General features: G+C 48.9%; 1 protein-coding gene across 3 annotated transcripts; it reads right to left on the bottom strand.

The window, feature by feature from the left end:
- Positions 1 to 4,820: 4,820 nt before the first annotated feature.
- Positions 4,821 to 20,887, bottom strand: TNFAIP3 (TNF alpha induced protein 3). Of its 3 annotated transcripts, none has more exons than XM_060616766.3 (9): positions 20,432 to 20,887; positions 16,736 to 17,045; positions 13,346 to 13,536; positions 12,513 to 12,660; positions 12,175 to 12,345; positions 11,184 to 11,364; positions 9,110 to 10,029; positions 8,266 to 8,447; positions 4,821 to 7,023 (listed from the first exon to the last, which is right to left on the bottom strand). In XM_060616766.3, exons 2-9 carry the CDS (start codon positions 17,028 to 17,030, stop codon positions 6,739 to 6,741), a joined length of 2,373 nt encoding a protein of 790 aa, XP_060472749.3. In that variant the 5' UTR covers positions 17,031 to 17,045; positions 20,432 to 20,887; the 3' UTR covers positions 4,821 to 6,738. The 3 variants fall into 3 exon arrangements, with proteins under 3 accessions (XP_060472749.3, XP_060472750.3, XP_060472748.3); XM_060616767.3 differs by lacking the exon at positions 20,432 to 20,887 and adding an exon at positions 20,131 to 20,425; XM_060616765.3 differs by lacking the exon at positions 20,432 to 20,887 and having other exon boundaries at positions 16,736 to 17,914.
- Positions 20,888 to 24,102: the final 3,215 nt, after the last annotated feature.

The raw sequence follows: 24,102 nt of genomic DNA, 5'->3' as shown, positions 1-24,102 counted from the left end.
ATTAGATTCACCTGAACTTAAAAAAAATCCAATACCCAAGAGTGCCATCTCAGGCCAATTAAAGGTGGAAATATCTGGACCTTGGCATGGTTTAAAAGCTCTCTGGGTGATTCGAGCATGTCTTCAGGGCTGAGGGCTATTAGCTTAGTTGCTGACAGAAAAGGACATTTTTGGATAGGATGGGGGGGGGGGAAGTTCCATAATATATTTTAGAAAACATTTAATGAACATTTTACAGTTGAGAAAACTGAGACTCGGAGACATAAGACAATTTGCTCAAATCTGAATAACTGACAGGCAATGGAGCCAGGGCTTGAAATTAAATTTCTTTTTACAAAATATCAAGTTCAATATCATATCAAGTTCAATATCCTATCATACAATATGATATCTGGAAGAACGCAGAATGCAAGGAAGGAATTCTGCCAGATTCTGGTGAAGGGAGAAGGGAGAGGGCAGAGGAAGGCAGAAAGGGCATCCAGAAACATTTCCTAAGAAAAGGCAAAGAGGTAGAGAAATTTGCAGAATGTTCTCTACAGCTGTCTCCAAAGTGTGTGCATAAGACTCACCGGGGCAGGGGTCTCTGGGTGGCTCAGTCAGTTAAGTGTCCGACTTCGGCTCAGGTCATGATCTCACGGTTCATGGGTTCGAGCCCCGCATCCGGCTCTGTGCTGACAGCTCAGAGACTGGGGCCTGCTTCAGATTCTGTGTCTCCCTCTCTCTCTGCCCCTCCCCCACTCATGCTCTGCCTCTCTCTGTCTCAGAAATAAATAAACATTAAAAAAAATGGTTAAGATGGTGGGGCGCCTGGCTGGCTCAGTCGGTTAAGTATCTGACTTCGGCTCAGGTCATGATCTCACGGTTCGTGGGTTTGAGCCCCACGTCAGGCTCTGTGCTGACAGCTCAGAGCCTGGAACCAGGCTTGGATTCTGCCTCCTTTTTTCTCTGCCCCTCCCCTGCTCACGCTCTGTCTCTCTCTCTCTCTCAAAAATAAATAAACATTAAAAAAATTAAAAAAAATTAAGAATCACAAAATGTAGGGATTTCAAAACACTGAGATAAAGATGAAGTAATATTCTAAAATAATAATTTTTTTATTAATGGTAAAACACCTTTTGCTCTCAAGAAGAAGAAATAAAGTTAATAAATATATTTCATTGTTTTGTTAAAGTCATTCTGTCCCTTTGCAATAAAGCCATAACAAAGTCTAAGTTTGCTGTATTGTGATTCTTGATGTTAATGACTGCCAGCCGCTGGAAAGCACACCTATAGACTATTGAAAAACAATAGAAAGCAAAATACAAAGAAAAAAGCTGTTGCGCCTCCTTATTCAGGGTTAATTACATTTCATTCCAGCTGCCAACTATGCCATGGTGTTTCTTGAAATTCAGCTAGTACACTCCAATCTTTGAAGTCAGTTAGTTGGGAAGGCGTAAAGCTATGTTGATACTTCCAACAAATGGGTTCAAATCCCCTGAAACTCTTCATTTGGATAAATGTTTTAAGTTTATTTATTTATTTTGATAGAGAGAATGGAGGAGGGGCAGAGAGAGAGGGACGGAGAGAATCTCAAGTTCTGCCAGTGCAGAACCCGATGTGGGGCTTGACCTCACAGTTCATGACCCGAGCCAAAACCAAGAGTGGGACGCTTAACCGACTGAGCCATGCAGGGGCCTCCATTCGGATAATTTTTATTTATTTATTTTCTAATGTTTATTTTTGAGAGAGAGAGAGAGAGACAGGCTCTGAGTGGGGAAGGGGCAGAGAGAGAGGGAGACGCAGAATCTGAAGCAGGCTCTAGGCTCCAAGGTGTCAGCCCAGAGCCTGACGTGGGGCTGGAACTCACGAACCGTGAGATAATGACCTGAGCCGAAGTCGGACGCTTAACCGACTGGGCCACCCAGGCGCCCCTGGGTAATTTTTAAACAGACTAAAAATTATGGTCTCCAAGTTTAAGTGTACAGATGGGAAAGTTTATAGGTGGCACACCTACATCAGTTTTGGCCATAAAATCGTGTAACATGCGAGAATTCGAATGGAATTTGTCTCAACCTACAGGAAGCAACTGAATGAAGGTGCCACTGCCACCCCCTCTGAGCTGAGCAACTCACAGGTCCTTCAAGACTGCTCAGGTGACAGTGACTTCCGATGTTGATAAAGGAAGAAAACCGGTGGTAATTCGTGTATCGAATACTCGCATAATGAAGTCAGAGGTTTCCCATCTGCTTCCTGTGTCTTCTGTTGTTCCAAAGCACCCAGCTTTGGGAGCAGTAGAAAGGCACCAGGAAGCCTTAATTGGAGGAGAAGCATCCCCAGGTCTCTGGTTTACAAGCATAGGTGACCAGTAAAGTTACTGGGAGGGCCAGAAAGGGGATAGCGGAGGCAAAAAGACAGAAGGAGGCTGGGGCCCAGGCCGGAGTGGCGCAAGGATAGAGGGGGAGGGGTGGATTGGAGGGACATTTTGGAGATACACTTCACGAAGTTTGGATGTGGAATGAGGGGAAAACATCTAGAGTGGCCAGGAAGATGGCGCCCTTCCCTGAGTATGAAAGGAAGGACGCAGGGATAGACTCTTATGAGTTCAATTTGGGACCGTATGACCTTCTACCCTTGTGTGTTACGAAGGTGACATTTCACAGCCCTGGAAGTGGAGATCCGGGCCAGGTGAAGCAAAGCCAGCGTCTCTTGTCTCATTTCTCAGCCCTCTGTGTGATGAGGTTCTTTGGGTTTTTTTTTTTTGTTTTTTTTGTTTTTTTTTTTTTTTGGAGAATCATCCATTTCTGAGACTCTGAAGACAGCCACTGATTGTCTCCACCTCAGAAGAGTAACGTACACGCCCCAGCATAAAATTGTGCGTGTGCTTTCTAGGGCCCCCGGTCCGCGGAGGTCCATCCACAGCTCCAGATTGGAGCCCAGCGCTGACTGGCAACCTTGCCATCCTCCAAACGTGCCTTATGTCCCCGTGGCTGTGCCATTGTTCTGAGTCAGAGATAATTTGCTAATTATAAGTCACTTCCTATTTTAGAAGCCCTGATGACTTATGGTCAAATGCTCATGTTCATCATGCTGACTAAAGAATTGTAATTTTTAAACCCAGGTGAGAGATGGGAGGAAGAACAGACAGAAAGAGGGGAGGTGAATTTGAGGCTTTAGATTCCTCTGGGAAGGCATTCAGGTAGCTCATACAGGATGCGACTCGATGGGACACACAGCTCCACCTGTATGTGATTCTTGCCTCATGGAACCCGACTTGAATACAAAGTACAGTACAGAAAAACAAGGTAGATTTTTTTAATGTTTATTTATTTTTAAGAGAGAGAGAGAGAGAGAGAGAGAGAGGGGCAGAGCACGAGCGGGGGAGGGGCAGAAAGACAGGGAGACACAGGATCCGAAGCAGGCTCCAGGCTCTGAGCTGTGAGCACAGAGCCCAATGTGGGGTTCCAGCCCACGAACCGCAAGATCATCACCTGAGCCGAAATTGGACACTTAACCAACTGAGCCACCCAGGTGCCCCCAGAAAGCGATGCCATAAGAAAGGCCTCAGCCAAATCCAGAATATGGGCTCTTCTACAGAAACGACCCAATTGCCCCCAACAAGGTAATAGGATGAAAAATTATAAGGGAATGTTCCAGAATAAAAGAGCCTTAAGCAATGGGAGCAATCCAAAGCAGTAGGACCATGTCTGTAAGTGGACAATCTGAGAAGTTAGAATACATACTTAGCATTGGATGACACTAAAGATAATTTAGGTAGGTATGAAAATGGTGGTTGTGGAAAACGAACAGTTATCCATTACAGATGCACATTGATGTACTTGTGGGTGTGAGGACACACCTGGGATTTGCTTTGAAATAATCTAGAAATAAGGAGGGAGTGACAGATAAAACAAATCTGGCAAAACGTTAGTAACTGTTGAAATCAGATGACGGATACATGGGGGCTCGTTATACTCTTACTTTCTTGTGTGTTAACATTTCCCACAATAGGTTAATTTTTTATTTTTTGAGAGACAGAGAGAGACAGAACATGAGCGGGGGAGGGACAGAGAGAGAGGGAGACACAGAATCCGAAGCAGGCTTCGGGCTCTGAGCTGTCAGCACAGAGCTCAATGAGGGGCCTGAACCCACAAGCCGTGAGATCGTGACCTGAGTTGAAGTCTGACGCTCAACCCAGTGAGCCACCCAGGCGCCCCTCCCACAATAAGTTTAAAAAAAGATCATAAATGATTTTGTTCAAAGCACAGTTCTGAAATCTGGCTGATGATCAGAATCTCCTGGGGAGCTTTAAAAAAGTAGATTCTGGGAGCTGCAGTCCTCTTGAATTAAATCTTCTGCGGATATGTTTGCACTGGGTGGAAGAATGTGTCATTTTACAACTTCCTGAGACTCTGGTCCTGCCAGTCCTTGCGGCCACCACAGCCACAGGTCATCTCTTCCAAGTTCGGACCCAGGAGAAGATCTTATACCAGGCTTCCCTCCTCCCTCCTCTTTCTCTGTCTTTCCTGTCTCTCTCAGTGCTCCCCTCTCTTGCTTTCCTTTTATGCACTGCATTAAGGCCAAGGGCAGGAACCTTTAGAGGAGCACAGGAACCTAACGTCTCCTGGGAACAGGCACAGGTGGACCCCTCCCACTCCCGTCCGAGCCTCAGTGTCCTCACTGTGGAAGGATGCTCTACTCTCATGCGGTTAACAACGTTCACAAAGTTCTCTTACTACCCAGGAGTGGGACATGTGTCCACTGCCCACGTGTCCCTCGAAATGAAGCTGTTTGGGAAACATGGCCTTAATATTTGGGTCTCTTTCTTTCATCATTTGTAGACAAAAAACATTAAAATCTGTTCTTAAATAATTTATTTTTTAATAGTGACTTTTGTAAAAAGTTACACTTATTTAGGAAAACGTGAAGAAATCCAACAAACAACTATTAGAGACAACTAAATGTGCAAATTTCAAATGCTTTCTATATTAAGTATAAATAATTCCATCTTTTCACATTAAGAATGAAAATATTGATAAACACAAAATATTAAAATACCGACTGTAGAAGAACTAGCTGAACACTGAAGTTTATTTAAAATCTTTAGAAAAAAATTATTAAGATTGATGCCCGGCAAAGAGGCTGGTGGCATCCCAAGTGGCAAACATGTCAGATAACACATGTAAAGGCTACGTAGAGTTATAGACGGCTAATATTTTCAGATTGTAAGTTGCAGACCAAAAAAAAAAAAAAAAAAGGCAGCCTTTACCTCTGGGAACAATGTGTTTCCCTGTTTTGTCTAGAACAAGTATGACAATAATACAAAGCATAACAAGAAACTGCAGGCTGAGGACAGAAAGAAATTTCCTTAAGCTCATGGTCACAGGGTTTTGCTGTCCCAATGCTAAGGGGCCACTGGATGTGAGGTCACTGCCAGCACCTGGGGACATAGCGTTAGCATAGCAAATAAAACCATCATTAAAGGCCACACCTTCCCCGTGACCTTCTCCAATCTCATCCCTGTTCCTTCCTAATCTTATCTCTAAGGAGGTAGGATACTCAGAGGCATGTCTCTACTGTTTCTTATCATATGGCTGAGAAGTGGCTCTGACCGAAAGCTTCATTAAGAAGCATGAGCTTTTAATGAATTAACCTTTGATGCAATTCCTTCTTTCTCAGGGAAGGCAAACCAAAGTGCATCGAAGAGGCCAAATCCCCAACGCAGTCAGGGACTTGTGCCAGTGCCGGTGACACGAGCCACTATGCCTATGTTATTTCAAGAAGACACTACAGCAAGCGTTTTCCCCAGGCAGAAGAAACGTCTTCATTTAAATAATCTTGAAATTTGCAATAAAATAAATAAAGTGACTTACGTAAACACAACAGGGAGCTCACTTTAACAAGGCAGCTGGTTAAATTCACGCAAGCTATATACAGACGGTGCCCCTGACAACAACCAGAAAATAGGTTATTATTCAGTCTTCCTACTTAAATCTCTAGGGCAGCATTTCACCGTAATAAGAAAAAAATCCCTCATACGTAATATAAGGGCACATTATACATGTACACACTTTGATGCACACCTCACCCTAACTTCGAAGGGAAGACGGTGATAACCAAGAGAGTCACACGTCTTCCCCCTATGGAAATAACTGGATTTTTCCAAGGTGCATACTGTAAAGAGCAGCTGGTTTGCTTTTCAGTGTGAACGTGTTCGGTCGCAGCAGCCTCAGAATCAGTCTGTGGATGCTTCTGCTTCTGCCGTGTCCGTGGGCAAGGAGCCAGGCAGGTGGGGAAAAACCACTAACTACTGACTCTCTGAATATGTCCACTCTCCCTGAGCTTCCCGGGCGTCGGGCAGAGGGCCCGCGGGCCGTGGGGCTTCGGCTTCACGTCTGTGAGCGAGGCCGACGTGGGGCTGGCCGAGAGGAAGGGCTCCGGGTTCCCCGGCCAGCCCGGGACGACGGAGCGGTCCTGCCACGCATCCCGAGGCCACGCGGCTCCCGGCCTTCCGCGTGGCAGGTGAGGACGAGCTCTGGGCCGGACCGACACCATCCACCGCCAGTCGCTAGCTTCGCTCGAGGGCCGCCTGGGAACGCTCCCCGCGACGGCGACCGAGAGCTTATCTTCCCTCCCGGCTGGAAGCCACCGGGAGCTCTCTGCCTCGGGGACGGCCCTCGGCGGCGTCAGTGCGTTTAGGGCATAGCACCATGCTGGCTAGTGGCTCGAGGCCCCCGGCGGCCGGGCGGGCCACCGCTGCCGTCAGCCGTACAGCTGCTTGAACTGGAAGCACTCGTTGCAGTAGCCGTTACACTTGGCGTTGCCGAAGTGGTCGCAGGCGGGGGCGCGGCAGCGCTGCTTGGGCGGCTCCTCGGGGGCCGGCTCGCCCCGGTGCGGCGTGGGGCCTGCTCGCTGGCTGAGGTGCTGGCACTCCATGCAGAGCTCCTCGCTGCGGCAGGCCAGGATGTTCTTGCAGGAGGCCCGGGCGCACTTGGGCCTCGAGGCGCTCGGTGTGGTCCGAGGCACATCTCTGCGCTGGCTCGATCTCTGAGAGGGAAGAACAGAGGGAACGGTGGGTCCCGCTACTCGGGGACAGCACGGGGCAGTCTCAGTGGACAGGGTGGGTTCTGCAAGGAGCTCTACGGGGCGCAGAGCATCCCCCTGGTCCAGGGAACCAGAGTTCCAGGCGCAGTCTGGGAACAGGAGCTGTCCGCGGACGCTTCCTCCTGGTCCCATGAAAGCAGGCCTGGCCCCAGGGAGGCCAAGTGGAGCCCCCAAGCCTCACCCGGAGGCCTGCTAACGCTGGCCCAGCTCACCTCTGCTTGCATGAATAATAAGCTGCCCTTATTTAAACTCCCTGCCATCTATGAACAGGACAGGCATCCGACAGCCAAAGCTGGCTTTTCTTAGGTGCCATTGCGCAGAGGCCCGGGGATGCTCTGCCTCCTCCCCGTCTCGTAGTAAAGGATTACTTGAGGAAGCCTGCTAGCCTCTTAGATGCCCGTGCTTCGACTACAAACCCAAGAAGTCTCTGGTCAGCATCTAGCTTTTTGGAGGCTTTAGGAGGTTTAAGTGGTTTTTTTTTTTTTAATTTTTTTAATGTTTATTTATTTGTGAGAGAGAGAGAGACAGACCGAGTGTGAGCAGGGGAGGGGCAGAGAGAGAGGGGGAGCCACAGAATCCAAAGCAGGCTCCAGGCTCCGAGTTGTCAGCACAGAGCCCAACGCAGGGCTCGAACTCACGGACCGTGAGATCATGACCTGAGCCGAAGCCAGATGCTTAACAGACTGAGTGAGCCACCCAGGAGCCCGCCCAGAAGGCTTTATGAGGTTTTAATCTACGGCTGGCTTTATTTACTTTTCAGTTAATTATTTACCTATTAAAAGCTTTTATTTATTTATTTTGAGACAGAGACAGCCCCGAGTGGGGAGGGGCAAAGAGAGAGAGGGGGAGACAGAATCCCAAGCAGGCTCCACACTGTCAGCGCAGAGCCCAATGCAGGGCTCGAACTTGTGAAACTGTGAGATCCTGACCTGAGCAGAAACCAAGAGTCGGACGCTTTAAAGACTGAGCCACCCAGGCGCCCCTATTTACTTTTCAAATGCATTCTAAAGTATCCTTCGGCCATGAAAATCAAGAGCCGCTGCTGCAGTTCCAACCCTGGGCGCCACAGTGACCCTGACTCCCTCCCATTCCTCCCCGGAACAGGGGGGAAAGTCTGCTTGTCACCGTGGGGCAGCAAGGAGGGCTGGCCCAGCAGGGAAGGGGGAGGACCTCAAAATGTCTCACCAGGTGCTCTTCAGTCCTTTTCGCCTCGTGAAATCTCTGGGTCTGCGCTTCGATGAAACACTTCTGGCAGTACCCTTCGAACACGGTGCTTCCGAGGGTGCCACATTCCCTCCCCAGGCAGGGGACGGCATTCTGGAACCTGGGGGCCGTGGGACTGGCCTTCGTGGAGGCGGCGACGAAATCTAAAAGACACGGGGTGCTGATCAGTGCCACGGGTGGTCTCTGGGCAGGGAGAGACACTGACATTAGAGGAACAAAACAGGTTTTGGACACAGATTCGGGCAGCCTGCGGGGGGGGTGGGGTACATGCAGCGAGACCTTTTGTAAATGCAGCCGAGTCAAAGACAGTAATGATAATGCCATTACTGACACATCTTTGACTGTACAAATCTCTCATTTTTGGACGTGCTGCACCGGCCAGGCACAGCCACTGTGCAGAGGCATTAACTGCCCGTCCCTCTTTCAAATTAGATTTTCAGCACATCGGTGGGGACTTCCCTCTCTCGGGCTACTGCTCTTCAGATTTTGGGTTTTCTCTATTGCATCTAAGTCTCCAAAGAAGTCTTGGTTAAACTCTACCTTATAAATGCCAGACACTCAACGGCCTCGTTCGCGAAAACAAATTCTACGGATGCTACCTACGAGGCGCTGTAGGGTTTTGGAAGGTAGTTTCCTGTGCCTTTCGCCTCCACGTGGGGCTGGCACAGCCTCGGTGACCGTCCCTCTGTGCAAGCCGCACCTGGCCCCATCGCCCAGAGCAGCCGCCTTCTTGAAGCTCAGGAACTAAACCGCTTCGAGACAGGGGTTTTGAAACGGGAGTTGGGAAATCGATCATGTCACTCACGTTTGTTTTCTCTGTACTCGATGAAACACAGCGTACAGAAGCCTTTGTTTTCTGGAGTCCCGAAATACATGCAGCCGGCTTTTCTGCACTTGCTCGTCCCTGTCCTGTCCCCTGGAGTCCGTGGGGCCTGAGAGAGGCAGCCAGAGGGAGCCTCGGTCCCGGCTCTGCGGCAAGAGTGTGGGGAGAGACTCTGGATGAGCTGCGAGGGGTCCGACTTGGACCTCTGGTGACAAGAAGGAGGGACGCTGGAGCTGAGGCCCGAGGAGGGCTCCGCCGTAGTCCTTTTGAAGCAAGTACTGCAGATCCCATTAAACGTCCTGGTGACATCCTGCAGGCAGGCTCGGCACTTCCCGGGGTCTAAGTGCCTCATGCTGTCCGAGGTGTGGCCCGCGTTAAGCTGCCGGGCCTGGTGGCACCGCTCACAGAATCCATTGTGCTGCACATTCAGCGTGAAAGGGCAGCCGGGGCTCCTGCATTTCATGGCGGTGGTCTCGCTGAACAGGAAAAGGCTGGGCGCCGTCGGAGGGGCCGAATGAGGCCCCCCGGTCGGCTCCTCGGGGCTCCAGCCCACGGGCTCGTAGGCCTCACCCCGCGAGGCCCCTGCCGCCATGCCTGGGAGCCCCTCGGGGCCCAGCTTGGAGTGCAGCTTTGAGGACTTAGTGTGGTTGTTTTGCCGCCTCTCGGAGCACTCGTGGCACAAAGGCTGGGTGTTCACGGACATGAAGAAAGGACAGTTGGGCGTTTCACATTTTACGTCCATGAGGGAGAGCTGGGGCACGGAAGGTTCCAAAGGGTTCTGAGCATGCGCCTCTCTCCGCTCTTGCTCACTGTTCTCCTGCCACTTCTTGTACTCGTGCTGGATGAGTTCAAAGTAATCATCTACCAAGTTTATTTCTTTTGGTAAGTTAGCTTCATCCAGCCTAAAGACCAAAAGGCGATATATGAGACCACGTGGCCACACACACGACTTCACATCATTAGCTCACAGGGCAAAACTTTTAGCATGTGGCTTATGGCAGTAACTTGATAACCGTTCACTGAAAAGCAGGCCTATGATAAAGGGTTTGCACTCCTAGCACAGTCCTATACCGCTAAGAAGGCTTCATTATTTCAGGAACCACGGTCTTACTTAATCAATCTCGCGGCACCCCAAGTGACAGCTAATTCCAAAGAAAGGGCTATTCTGGGGCTGCCTCTATACCTAATCACTCTGGTCCTCTCTTAAAAAGTCACTTTTACCTTTTAACTCCTCAGAGATCCAATTTCTGGTAAGACATGACTCAGGGCATTCATTTGGGACTAGGCTACTCTCTAGTTCGAACTACTCTGGGACTTTGTGTCCCGTGTTTTGCCGTTATTAATCTTAAACTTGTGCCCGGTCTCTATCAGCATGAACTGCTAGTCTCAGTCGAGGAGCGGAAGACACGCCCACGGGGCACTGTCCACTGACTTCTGATCATCTGTGATTTGTTCATCTCCACTGGAAGAAACTGATGCTCATAGGCCTTCATGGTCCTCTCTTGTACATTTCAAGTCCTAAGAAACGGGCATCCCTCTAACATAAAGCCCAGTGTTTAAGGTCTGGATACGTGCACAATGTGCACTCTGAGTCTCTCCTCCACCTTCCAAGTTGGCACAATCCTATGGCCGCCGTAGAAACCCAATCTACAACCCAGTCTGTGTCTGATGTGTCTGTCCTGACCGAGAAGCCAAGAGAAAAAGGCTTTTGTTCCCAAGGATTTTCACTTGCTGGCCCACTGCTAGGGCCATTCAACGAAACAAAACAAAACTATCGTTGGTTTAATATACTTAAAAGCCACAGTGTTGACCGTCGGCATCCAGATATGCAGGAAAATCGCTATGGATAAAGTACTTGTTCTCACGTGAAACCAAAGTTAGGACTGCCTCCGGTCACCCTCTCTGATTCATGTACACAACTCTGGATTTGTTTCACATTGGAGGAAACTGGCTTCGAATAGCTTTACTGTGGAGCTCGGGGGTGGCCTCAGCTTACGTGGCTGTCGTACAAACAGCTGAGGATGACAGAGGAAGAGAGCTAAGAGTAAACTCTTACTTTGCAGCATTGATCAAATGGGTGGTGCCGTGGTCCCAGCCTTGGACGGGGATTTCGATCACCATCAAGTACTCTTTCAAGAGCTTTTCCTTCATGTCGTTTTCAGGATCGGTCAAAAAGTGAACTTTTAAGTCTTCAAATCTTCCTCGCTCTCTGTTAACAAGTGGAACAGCTCGGATTTCTGGGGGAGGGGGGGCGGGAAACAAAGTAACACGTCAGCAACATGTGATTCCACTACATGAGATTATGTGTGAGGCCTCGCGGACGTAACGATTGTGGATGTAACGATTAAATTCCGAAAACACAAAAAGGATACAATTAAAGAACGGAAAAGTATTATCAAACTCAGCTGGTGGAGCAAACTGTACTAAACTCTAACATCCAGTGCTTTCTTCAGGAAGCTCAGGAAATACCAAGCAGCCTGGAGGCAGTGGATCTCACTGGTTAAATCCCAGAATTTAGAATCGGACTGATCCGAGTTTCGATCGTCTGTGACAGAAGGCAAGTTACTGAACCGCTCTGAGCTTCAAGGGTCTCATCTATAAAAACAAGGCCACCAATGCTTGCGGCCCATAAGGATGCTGTGGATGAAATGAAATAAAAATAATGTCCCTAAAGCACTTAGCACACTGCCGCTTCACTGGCTCTTCAAGCTATTATAATAATAGCTAACCTGACAGACCTTTACCTGCACCATGCCAGGGCTCTGTGCCTTACTTTGTCATGTGTCAATGGCAGCAGCAATGTGATGCTTCTATCTCCTACTTGAAAGTACTGCCACACCATAAACAACGACAGCGGGGGTTACGATTACCGCTATTGCGGTACTGGTGCTAATCAGGCCCCTAACGGAACACCGTATCCAAGTAAAAGTAATAACCGTAAATGAGGCGATTGTAATGGGGCCCAAAGAGCCTGGTGTTCAGTGGGAACAGGGTGTCCCAGTATCGACCGGTAGTTACAAGTGTGGATTCACGCGCAGTTTTCTCACCAGGTCCGCTGTCCTTCAGGGTCACCAGGGGTACAAAGTGCTGGCTGTCGTAGCCGAGAATGATGGGGTATCGGTAGCATTCTTGGGCCGGCCAGTGGAGAGGCAGGTAAATCCCGCCCACCTTCAAAGGGGCGAAATTGGAACCCGATTCCAGACTTCTCAGCATTTTGTCTGTGCAGGGAAAGAGAAAGAGATAAATAAGGCCCGCTGGTGATTTTCACCCAATTCTCTTCAGCTGCTGTTGCCTATGACTTAAGTAGCATGGGTGTTTCCTAAGAGCTAAAGCATTAGAGCCGAACGGCACTTGAACACAAATAAGCAATCTACAGGCATCTCACCTGAAATGACAATGATTGGCCTTCTGAGTATGTTGCAAAGGACAAAGATGTGTATTTCTTCCAGCGAGTTATACTGAAGTCCACCTCGGGCCATGGGTGTGTCTGTGGATGCCATTTTGACGAGGCTGTCCCACTCATCGGTCCAATTCTAAGGAGAAGGGGTAAAGGGAAAAATCACGATTGAGTGAATGTTCTCAGCGTTAAAAACTCAGTCGACTTCGCTCTCTACTGATTCATTTATGTAACTCAGCTTACTTTTCCCCTTTCTGGAAACCATCATTCAAATGATCACCCTTTTTTCCCCATTTTGGTGTTCTTCCTTTATTTTTTCCACTAGAAGGCAAACTTAAAAAGTGGGGGAGGATGGGGACAGCACCTGTTCTCAAAAAAAAAAAAAAAAAAAAAAATCCCTCATGAGGCATAGCACCAAAGCCCCTTACCCAAATGCACACAGAAATTCCAGGCCTGTGACTGAGAACAGTGAGGCCCACGTTTGAACTGGAATGGCAGGCTCAGTAAAGCATACAAAGGGCCAGTCAGATTGGAAAGCAACCGAAACACCACAGGCAAGGCCAGGAACAGAAGCCCTTCTGCTGAAAGGAAGAGACGCCACAGCTGGGAATCTGCTGCCTGGAAGCCCCCCCTGAGGTGGCAACAGCCTCAGGTTCATCCCATAGGAGGTTTCTGGTGTTTTCCACTGACTACGCTTTGCCTAGCCCAGTGCATGTGACCTTGTAAATCATAAGCTCCTTGAGAGCAGGGGGTTCGCCTGGGGAACCCCTGCCCACCAAGGAGCTCTATCAACAGATACTGAACAGGGGAGCAAAACATACCCGAGTGTCGTAGCAAAGCCCCGTTTCCACAAACTCCTGAGACTTAAGAGACTCCAGCTGCCAGCGGAATTTAAAGTTGCGCGTATCTGTCTCCTTGAGAGTGCTGAAGAGTGCCTTCCTCAGGACCAAGTCTGTGTCCTGAACACCCCACATGTACTGGGAAGCAGCGTGCATGAGGCAGTTTCCATCACCTGAGGACAGAAGCAGCACACATCAAAGACCCAGCAAAGGTTTTCAGGATGCACTCGCCCTGGCTGGCGCAGGGCACTGAATGATAAGGCGTGAGAGAAATGCAAATGGCTTAATTTCTTAGTCAAAGGACACACTGAGAACACTTCACAAGCTAATGACAGCTTTAAGGAAAAAACCATCCTTTTCACTCTTATTCTTAACGACTGATGCCAGCAGAGCAAAGGAGCCAGTGACTGATTATCAGGGGACCTTGGTTCTAGCCTAGCTCTGCCCTAACTGATTTTGGTGTGACCTTGGGGGAAATTCCCCAGCTTCTGAGTATTTTTTCTCTTCGTGAATCGAGATCACTGGATTATAATCTCTAAAGCCCGTCCCTTTCTAGCATTCCTTGATGTTTTGGCTAAGACACTAGCGCTGTTACTCGCTGGCTCTAGAGAGAGCACACGGGGTCGTACGCACGAACCAGGAAGCTGGCCTGGCTCCCTTCACTAGACAGGGACGGTCTGGCTATGACTCAGTGGTAAATGACTTGACCATTCCGCTGAAGACTTTGGGGCCTGGGAGTTTCCTCTCCTGGTTTATACAGTGGGATTGAGACTCTCGAATTACCTACCGCCAGCCTGCCTTTGAGCATTCTGAGAAAAAGACAGGTCTAACTTTATTCCATTAATTTGTTACTTTCACAGATGAAAACCCACGATTCAAGAGACTGCCTTTTTCCCCAACCTCCAAACAATAAACGTTTGGGGGGAATGTGCAATACCAAAAAAGTTAACTCCTTACTCTCTGTTGGCAAGCGCACAGTTGTTTTTATCGAGAAAAGTTCACTTGTTTTCTTACATTACTCCCCAAGTAGGGCTATAAAAGCTTCTGAAATCTTTTTTTTTTTTTTTATCAGATTTTAATTATAGTCAAACTGTAAAAAAACCAAAACAGAACACCAAAGAAAACCCCTCACATACACATCTCCACAGCCAGCATCCCTGCAATTTACACACAAAGACTAGCTAAATAAAATATTGAGACACACGAGCAAAAAAAAGATCGCGCAGTCCTTTGTCTTGGCAGAAGTGTGGCAACGACTGCATTCTGTTGAAATTTCCCCTTTGCAAAATCTAGAGCAAAGATAAGGCTTTTTTTTTTTTCTTCTTCTTCTCGCGCTTACTTTCAGTTCTTTATTGAGAGGCACCAGTACAAAATTCCCTAAGTAACATCAGGAATTCCCCAGCGCCAAGTTATTTGACTAGCAATTGAGCAACAGCTATTGTACTTTTTGTTCTGGTGCGCAGACATTTAAACTGCGAAGCGCACCCTGGACTTTCCAAGTGGGCGTGGCCAGGGTGAGCTGGAATAAGGCTATTCATTATACAAGTGAAATAGCTGTAGCCAATAGACGCTGGAATTTTTCACATGAAGTTTCAATTTTATGCCACCTACTCCCTTCCTCATTCACCACAGTCTCATATCCTCAAATGCAAACTTGTGAATCACCCCCTCCCCAAACAGACCATTCACTCTGTAGAACCCACCTAGAGGGGGAAGGTGGTTGTTTTTTTGTTTTTTTTTTTTTTAAAGGTGCTAATAAAAACCGGAGTGAAAATTTGTTTTTCCCCCTCCCCTAAATATCTTTTCTTCCTTTTCCAGAATTTTAAGGCATTTTCTTGAACCTGGGGAAATAAAAGGATCTGGGCCCCCAAATCCCTATTGCCCAGCAAATGGTATCAAAATGCATTTGCCTTTGCAGCTTTATTTGTAGCATGAACCCTTACTGGCTTAAATGACCTATCTTTGCAAGACAAGTGTTTACTATTTATATACATCGTTTTTTTTTTTTTTTTTTTTCCTCTTCCTACCACATTACTAATTTGGCAGAATCTCTCTGTTTCCAACTCTCCCAAAGTTCACTGTGTCGCTTTTTTGGTAACAAAAATGGGAGAGAGTTAAAACCACAAACTGTCAGGAATATAAACCCCTTGAGGATGACTTAACATAATTACCCACTTCTATGCATCACTTGATTTAAGGCCAAGAACAATGTAAACCCTACCTATTCCCAGTTTTCATTCTACCTTTAATTCCAAGAACCTGTGCTTCAAAAGTAGAGACAACATGTTGAAGTAACGCACAAGACCACCCAGGACACAGCAAAATACGTATCTCCAATCACTCCACTTACCCAACTCCAAAATAGCCAAAGATAGTGTACCAACTAAGTTAATTAACTTAATACTCTTATCGTCTCCTTGTCAACAAGGATCTCCTCTGCTTGGATGTATTATTTGGATTGAGGTGGTCTTAACGAAGGACTGTTGTGGATGTAAGAACCTAAGATTCCCGTCCTCACTTAGACTATGAGCGTTTCATTGATCGTGAACAGTCTATTTGCTTCTTGTGATAATTAGCTATATGCTAATGCAGGATTTTGCATCTGCATAAAACAGTACGCTTGGATGTTTCCATGATATACCTACTCTTGCTCAAAGGAAGTAATCAAAATACAAAACAATAAAGCTTAGAACAGGAAACAGCTACTCGTGGTAAAGGGCCATTGGGCAGACACAGACAGCAAAGAAATTCAGAACTAGGAATCCCTAAAAATAATAAAGTAGAGGTCTAAAGTCTGTGCCAAAAAGCTCAAGTACCTTTCTATCTCATATCATGGGACCAAAACCAACAGAACCGAGGTAAGAGCAGAGCCGACAACAAGGGGCCCCTTTTGTCCTCAACAGCCATTCACTGGTTAAGCCACACATGCAATCAATTCAAGAAGTGTAAGGTCATTATCACAAGCATCCTCTAATGGGAGTGGGAAATAACAACAGTAATACTAGTTTTCACACCATGCTCTCCTTTTGAACTGAAAACCTTTTAAGGTTTCCACTACTGGCCAGGGAAGGGTATTTTACAAAGGACTAAACAGACAGCCCCAGCAATTAGATACGGAAGTCATCTAATGGGAGGCATGGTGTTTAGAAATGCATTCCTCGAGCCTCAGTGCCTCTGCTCTCTAAGACACACAACTACAGAGTAGCCTTAACAAAAATAGTGGCAAAGGAAGCTTGCTTTCATCACATGCCTATCACAGAGTTGCTACACCGAAGCATCCACGGTCTCAAGAGACTCGCGTCTGGGCTAGTGCGACCAGAATTTGATGAATTCTGCCGGCACCGTGGCGGCCAGCCCCGAGACCAAGCTTACCATTCGTTTTCAGGGCCACCAGCTTCCTGACTTCTCGACACCAGTTCAGCTTCTTCTGGCTTTCGAGGGAGGCCTGGATGGTTCTGTCAATGAGCGCTTTGTGGATGATCTCCCGAAACTGGGGACAAAACTGGCAAGTTCTGAACATTTCCAGGGTGTACCGGTGCATGGATTTGAAATGGTGAATGATCCCGTTGGTAGGCTTAAATATATCTTCTGGAGTTCTCTCTCGTATCTTCACAGCTTTCCGCATGTTGCTCAAATACAAAGCCTGGGGAAGGAGTTGTTCAGCCATGGTGCTCTGCAACACCTGAAGAAGCGGGGGGCACAAAACCCATTCCATGAGTCCAACTTCGATACCGCTCCTATATAGCTGGCGGCAGGAAACCCCTGTGTTTGATCTGGTCATTACCCTGATCTGTAGGCAAAAGATCTTAGCCACCTCTAGTCCCAGGATACTAGCTGGCCCCCAAGATGAACTCACACTGGACTGTTTTAAGTTACATCACTTTTACAGATTAGTCTAAACAAGAGAAGGAAGGCGGAGAGTGGGTACTGAGGAGGAGGGGAATAACCCGTGTTTTCAGTAACGTTTGTCAGGGAGCCAAGCCCATCTGTCAGCGACAGGTACTGTACCTCATAACCAACAAGTCCCCATCTCATTCTGACGCTACTCTGACACAGCCACTGGATCTCAGGAGCCCTGAATGCCAGTGCCAGGCACAAGGTAGTCCTGACAAGTCCGTGGCTCCTCCCCTATGACCACTCCCCTTGCTCTTAGGCAAAGCCTTGATTCATCTCGTCAGCCCTCCCTCCCTATACTGGAAAGTAAATGTTTTGTGAGAAATCTTGAAATATTATGCTGTCACATAGGCTGCTGATTCCCCCTTTAGCCCCAAGGTGAAATATTTATAAAGAGCTTATTTCTAAAATGTATTCTAAAATTTATAGAGAGTTAAAATTGAGTATGTTATAACCAACGAAAAAAGCCTATTTCCAGTAAGATGCTTTGCAGTTTTAAGACCAGACAATAAGCAATCTTTCAGAACCTCTCCACTGAACTTTACAAGATCAGAATAAGAAACAGAAAAATAACAATAACAGAAGAAGAAATTTCACACTTCCAAGAGCAGGCATTAGAGCTCAATCATTTCAACTGCCAACCAGATTTATGATCAACCAACACTTGGATAATACACCCCCCCCCCCCCCGCCCCCCGCCGTCTTCGCCGTGAAATCTTTAAGCATTCTTTCTTTCTGGTAGAAAGAAATGAAAGTCTGGAAGCAGATAAGGAATGATGTTTCAGCCAGGGGGACACTCAGGACAAATGAAAGAAGACGGGGCAAACCCCAGCATCTACAACCCACGCCAACGGCATGGGATGTTGTGAATTGGTACAACGTGGGATCTTTGCAGTGTGTGGCTGTGTAGAAACCCAGTTCTCATTCCTAAGCCTCAGGAGGGTGCCTCACAATACATCTGGGTTTCCAAGATGAGACAAAGATGGGTTTAGAGCATGAAGATATTCCCTAGGAAGTTTCATGGGAATTGTTAATCTCACTCCTGTATCATAGTATGTGTATTTAACTAGGCAAGCTTTTAGTTGAGAAAGACCTTAAACCTATCTACGAGTGAGAAGAAACCTAGATTTTAGGGAAGCCACTCCTAGGTGGGACTTCTTCGCTCTCTTAAAGCCATTGATAAAGTGGTTTAAATTCTTGTGGCTCAAGGTAGAGAGGTTGGACTAGATGACCCTGACGTTGCTTCCGAGGAGTTTTCTGGTGATCGCTTTGGACAAGGATTCCTATCCTGATTGCCAGTGAGGCCTGGGAGACGTCACTCTCTGGGTCAGCTGGTAACCTGTCCTTTGACGTCAGACATTCTCTGAAGGTGGAAATGAGCAAAATTACAACAGGACCCCAAGCACAATAAAGGGACAGAAACATTACACACATTTCTGCTTTGTGGCACGGCAAAAGTCTCGCAGTGTCACTCATTCATCTGTTCATCACTCAAGAAGCACTGCCTGACCACCTACTGAAGGTCGAGTGCCATGCTTGATGCTGGGGCTAAAAAATCAAAGTTGACCCTATTCTCGGTCTGCAGCCAAGGCAACAGAAGCACAGGTCCCCCTCAGGTTCCACACCATCCAGCGCAGAGAGCTCTGCCCAGATGCCACAACTTCCAACACCTGCCCCTCGCTATTCCCACAACGCAAGGTGTTCCCACAAGCGCCTGCTGCTCTCAGAGGGGAAGAGGCGGGAAGGGAAAAGATTTGAAACAAGCTAAGTGCTGCCTTTTTGTTTTTCTGGGTCTTCTATTATTCTCTTCTGACTTAAAAATCTTTCAGCAAAGACCTTAATTAGTGAGGGCTGTAAACCATATGCAAGACATGCAAATGTCAATACTGGATGGCTCAAGGTCATCTCATTCATAGGCTTAGCCTTGCACAGTGTGCAGAAGCGCCTCCTTAAAAGAATCAAGACGCACAGCCCAAGCTCCCCGTTCTTGGACTTCTCCACATTTAAGATTAAGGAATAGATTCTCCTCACCTATGATTGCCATGCCCTTCCAGGTCAAGATGTACGCTGTTACCCTTAACATTACTTTTACGTTGGTTACCTCACTGGCTTTTTATCCACAAATGCCTCACCCGAATTTCAGGAAAAGTATCTCGCCGACACTTCAAACATTGCACGAGGAATTGTAAAAATCAAAGAAGCACCTTAGACAGCGAGAAGGGGGCAGTAACTAACTGGCTGTTCAGTCACTGGGGACACTAGCGCTGTGGTCCAGAGAGAGCTGTTTCATGAACAATGGTTCTCTCCAAATGCTGCCCCCAGACACTAGACCAGACCAGCTTTCCAAGGAAAGAAGATCACAGACAGGGAGAACTGAAAACAAAGCGGTCTCAAAAGAGCTGAGCTCCTTCCTTACTTAATACCACTGCTTTCCTGAGAGGCCAGGTGGCAGGATGTGGGACGACCCGGGCTGACAAAGACTGTCTGACTGTGGGGTAGGGGCTGGGGCAGGGGCCCGCAGAACACCGTGAACCGGAGGAGGAGCACCCGAAAAGCAGGCCAACGCGCACACTGGTCTTAACGCTGCTTCCAACAGAAAAAGATGAACGCCTGTCCCTCGACCCCACCCACCTCCTTGCACTTAACTTGGAGTGTCTCTGCAAGCTGTCCCTGGACAGGCAGGCTGGCTGAGTCCCCCACCCCCGCCCGGTTCAGTTGCCTCTGCGACACCCCACCCGGCGGTGGGCTGGGTTTGCACAATCTGCCAAGAAGCCACAGCGGTTCTGCAAGGTCTACGTGTCCAAAAGCATGCAGAGCTTGACTTAAAAATAAAGAAAGGCACGAAAAGGAGCAAAGCACCAACGACCACCGACCTAGCAGTCCGGAGGCGATTCTCCACCAGTCCGCTGCAGCGTAAGTTTTTTTGCAGCATGTAAAAGGGCCGGTTGGCTGGACGAATCCAGAGCTGTCACCCCAACATCTGGCGCAGCGACCTCAACTCCTAGCATTTCAAGAGCTACAATGGGCACATACGGCCAACAAACTCCCCTCCAGCACCGCTGCAAAGCCCACGCCAGCTAGACGAGGCCAGCCCGCGAGACGCTGCCAATTCCACACCCGCAGCCCTGGCCCCGCGGAGCCGCTGGGCAGACGGCACGGGGACGCGGCGGTTACCTGTCCCGGCCGCGCGATCCTCTTCCAAAGTCCCAAGTCCAGGTCAGGACCGGCGCGCGCGGTGAGCCGGGATCGATGCGGCGCGGAGGAGGCGCCCCATGGACGCCGGAGCCAGGCGCTCGCTCGCTCGCTGGCCGGGCCGGCCGGGGGTGTGATCAAGACGGCTGCCGCCGCCACCGCCGCCGCACTTCTCCCGGCGGCTGCTGTCACCGCTCCGCCCCCGCGGGCTCCGAGCTCGCTGCACTTGGCCCGCTGCGAAGTCTGCAGACTGCCAGTTCTCTTTTTCCCTTTCTGTTTTACCGCCGGCGGAGGGTCGGGGGGGATTTCCACCCAGGGACTTTCCAGTCACGTGACGCCGGGCCCGGCGCCGAGAGCCGCGGGTCGCCGGCCGCCAGGGGGCGCAGGGCGCGCAGAGGGCGCGGGACGCGCTGGAGGGGCAGCTGGCGCAGGAGGCGAGCGGCGCCCCGCCCCGCCCCGCTCCGCCCCGCCCCGTCCCGCCCTCCGCGCGAGAAACTCCTGCGCCCCGCCCCCGGGTGTCCCCGCGTGAGTCACCTGGGCATTTCGGAAGCTGGCTCACGTCACATCCATGTGGAAATCGCGGTGATGGGAACTGGAAATGAAATAGGTTCTTTTTTTCTCAGCCGTTTTTCTGCAGAAAATCACCAACTGTGGAGAACAAGAAGGGAAATAATAAAGAAAGAAAACCCTAAAAACCACCCCGGCGTCCGGGACCGCAGGCTTCGGGCCGGGTTTGAAACGCCGGGGCTGTGCACGTGATGAGCTCGTAGGGGAGCGCCGTGCTCTGGGCCCCGGCGGGGATTTCGAGAACAAGAAGCGGTCACGGCCCTCGGTCCCCACGCCAGCGTTCCTGCCACCCGGACCCCGCGCTGGTGGGATGCAGGTCTGAAGTGACTCCTGAGGCCCCAGAGCCTTGACATTTGCAGGGGCAAAACCAACCTTAGGTGACGTTACGAATCAGAGCAACTATCAACCCTGTCCTGCACTTAATTGCCCCTTCTTCAGTTCTGCACACCGGTGCCCAGGTGATGCCAACGTTCAGGTAGGATTGCAGTTTAGAGATCACTTCTAGTCCATTACTATCCTTGCCACGTCCCCGTGAGACCTTATTAGGAGTCTTTTTAGATCCTGGCAATTAGTTCATGCCAAGGTGCCGACAGCTGGCAATACTTTTTTTTACCCACCCCCAGCCCTTATTAAATAGTGGGGTAACTTACCGTCTTTACCCAAACGATGTCTTGTGGGAATAGGTGTCAGCCACCTGGAACGTCGAGGTGCATGCATTGTGGAGGGGGAGGCGTTAGGCACTTTTACTGCCTGGGGGTCCCCCTTGACCCATTTCCTAGAATAGCTAAACTAGAACCAGATTGAGATATTCTGTGCCTTGTCCCCTTCCAGACGTAACTATACTTGTCAGGCTATATATCCCAGTTTTGGAATTAGAAAAATATGCTTCCGTCTCCAGTAGGGACCTGCAGAGACTAGGATGGGGACTGGGTCGAAGGTGGCACTTTTTTGCCAAAGGGAAACTTAGAATAGAGAGTCAGTGGGGGCCAAGTTTCCAAGGCTGGTGGTCCTGGCCATTTGAAACGGATGCCCGGGACTTTTGACAACTCCAGACCTCCTGGGTGTTTCTTCTTACACTTCCTGGCATAAACTCCTCATTCACAAATGTTTTCAGCTGCCGACTCTCAAACAATGGATAGTGAGTATGATAATGTTTAGGAAGTCCTTACTATGTGTCAGTGTCCAGGCTGGGTGTTTAAAGTGCACTCTGCCATTGAAACCTCACAACAGCTCCACTTTGAAGCTGCGGGAGCTGAAGTGTAAGCAGCTTGAGCCATTCGCCTGAAGTCTACACTTCTACCACTCAGCCAGTGGCAGAGCGGCGATTGGGACTGGGCCTGTTTACTCCAAGGTATACGCTGTTAAGTCTTAACTATGACTCTCAGAAAAGATCTCCCAGACTTGAAATCCCAAGGCCCCTGTTTCTACCCTGGGCCCCAGCCTCACAAACACCTGGCAGTCACTTAGTCAGACTGGGGACACTGGGCAGTGGCAGAATGTGAGCTTGGGAGCCAGACAGGCCTTGGTTCATCCTCAGGAAACCTCCTGGGCTAGGTGAGATGATAAGAGATGGTGTACGTGAACGACCATCCTCAGTCCTCTGACCACTCTCCCTTTGGGCTCCTTCGGAAACAGAGCGTGCCCGCTCTGTCTCATGTCTGTCTGGCTCGGGCCCCCGACCCCCTCCTGGAGCTGCCATTGTGCCTTTCTGGGTCCGTGTCTACTGCCTGGTTTGATGAGCTGGTAATACAATAGCAGGAGTAACAAGCCTGAAAGACCATGACCGTATCTGCCGCTTCCGAGCGTCCCAGGGAAGCTACCGTGCCACCCTGCCTGCCGGGATTTGTGACGAGGTAATAGCGGTCAGGTGCAGGAGGGGCCTGCAGCACTCAGTTTTGCTGTGTCCGTTCTGGTGAAGCGACCGTCTCTGTTGAGGACCGTTACTCAGGCCTGCCCTCCCCCAGTGTGTACTGTCCTTTCTGTCTTCAAAGTCAGGGCTTTGGCCATACACGTTTTCCTTTCTAACACTTGGCATGTGGGCAAAACCAATAGGAATTTTTCTTGGAGGTAAGTTAGAAGGAAAGGGTAGAAGAAAAGTGATATAAAATTTGGAGAGATCGGTGGAATGAAGTGAAACCCAAAGTTTGAGTGCCCCAAAGCCTTGCGGGGGACTTTAGTTTCCATGATAGACTTTATCAAGACGAATAGAACTCTGCAAAGAGGAAAGTATGGTTATTAACATCCAGTGGACACAGAGGAGGGAAGAACCTGTTTCCTTATATGGAGTGTTTTGAAGAATTCTCGAATTCTGTGCCGTTTTCTTTTTTTTTTTTTTTTTTTAATTTTTTTTTTCAACGTTTATTTTATTTTTTGGGACAGAGAGAGACAGAGCATGAACGGGGGAGGGACAGAGAGGGAGACACAGAATCGGAAACAGGCTCCAGGCTCTGAGCCATCAGCCCAGAGCCTGACGCGGGGCTCGAACTCACGGACCATGAGATCGTGACCTGGCTGAAGTCGGACGCTTAACCGACTGCGCCACCCAGGCGCCCCAATTCTGTGCCGTTTTCACTGCGGTGCCAGTGTCCGTAGGTCACAGATCACACACGGTGAGGACAGGTGACCTCTTGGAGTTAGTCTGTAGGACTGTGTCTGCAGCCTGTATGCTTATGCCACGTTGTGAGAAAGATGGGCATCCCAAGATAGCGGGGGACAGGGAGCAAGAGAAACCAGATTGGAGAGAGGCAGGTATGACAATTGGCAAGGGAACCTGAATCTGACTCAGCACAAACTGTGGTTCATGAGCCTTTCTTGATCAAGATACAGCTATGCGTGTTTCTGAGAGCGTGTGGAATTCTAGGGCTTGGCAATCAGGTGTGAAACGAAAATCAGACATTTTGTGTCTATTGTTCCATTCTTCTCTCTTCCCCAGGATCGTGCTCTGCTGCTGCAAAGGAAGATCCATATTAAACATATCTTAAACTAGCCTTTTGTAAGTATGGCAGGGTAGCTTTGAATCCTGCTGCAAGTTTTTTTTTTAATTTTTTTAATGTTTATTTTTGAGAGAGAGAGAGAGACAGAACATG

The sequence above is a fragment of the Panthera onca genome, chromosome B2, assembly GCF_046562875.1.
Source record: "Panthera onca isolate mPanOnc1 chromosome B2, mPanOnc1 haplotype 2, whole genome shotgun sequence".
NCBI lineage: Eukaryota > Metazoa > Chordata > Mammalia > Carnivora > Felidae > Panthera > Panthera onca.
The sequence above is the reverse complement of the archived record's forward strand: the minus strand, read 5'-3'. Positions and strand labels throughout refer to the sequence as shown.

What these genes read in the sequence shown, in the direction of transcription:
- TNFAIP3 (XM_060616765.3), bottom strand. Translation starts at nt 17,144, where the DNA reads ATGACCAGATCAAACACAGGGGTTTCCTGCCGCCAGCTATATAGGAGC. An exon ending in GGCTTTGCTACGACACTCGG is followed by an intron (nt 12,661 to 13,345) that starts GTATGTTTTGCT and finishes CCTTCTCCTTAG; the next exon opens with AATTGGACCGATGAGTGGGA. An exon ending in CATTTGATCAATGCTGCAAA is followed by an intron (nt 10,030 to 11,183) that starts GTAAGAGTTTAC and finishes TTTGGTCTTTAG; the next exon opens with GCTGGATGAAGCTAACTTAC.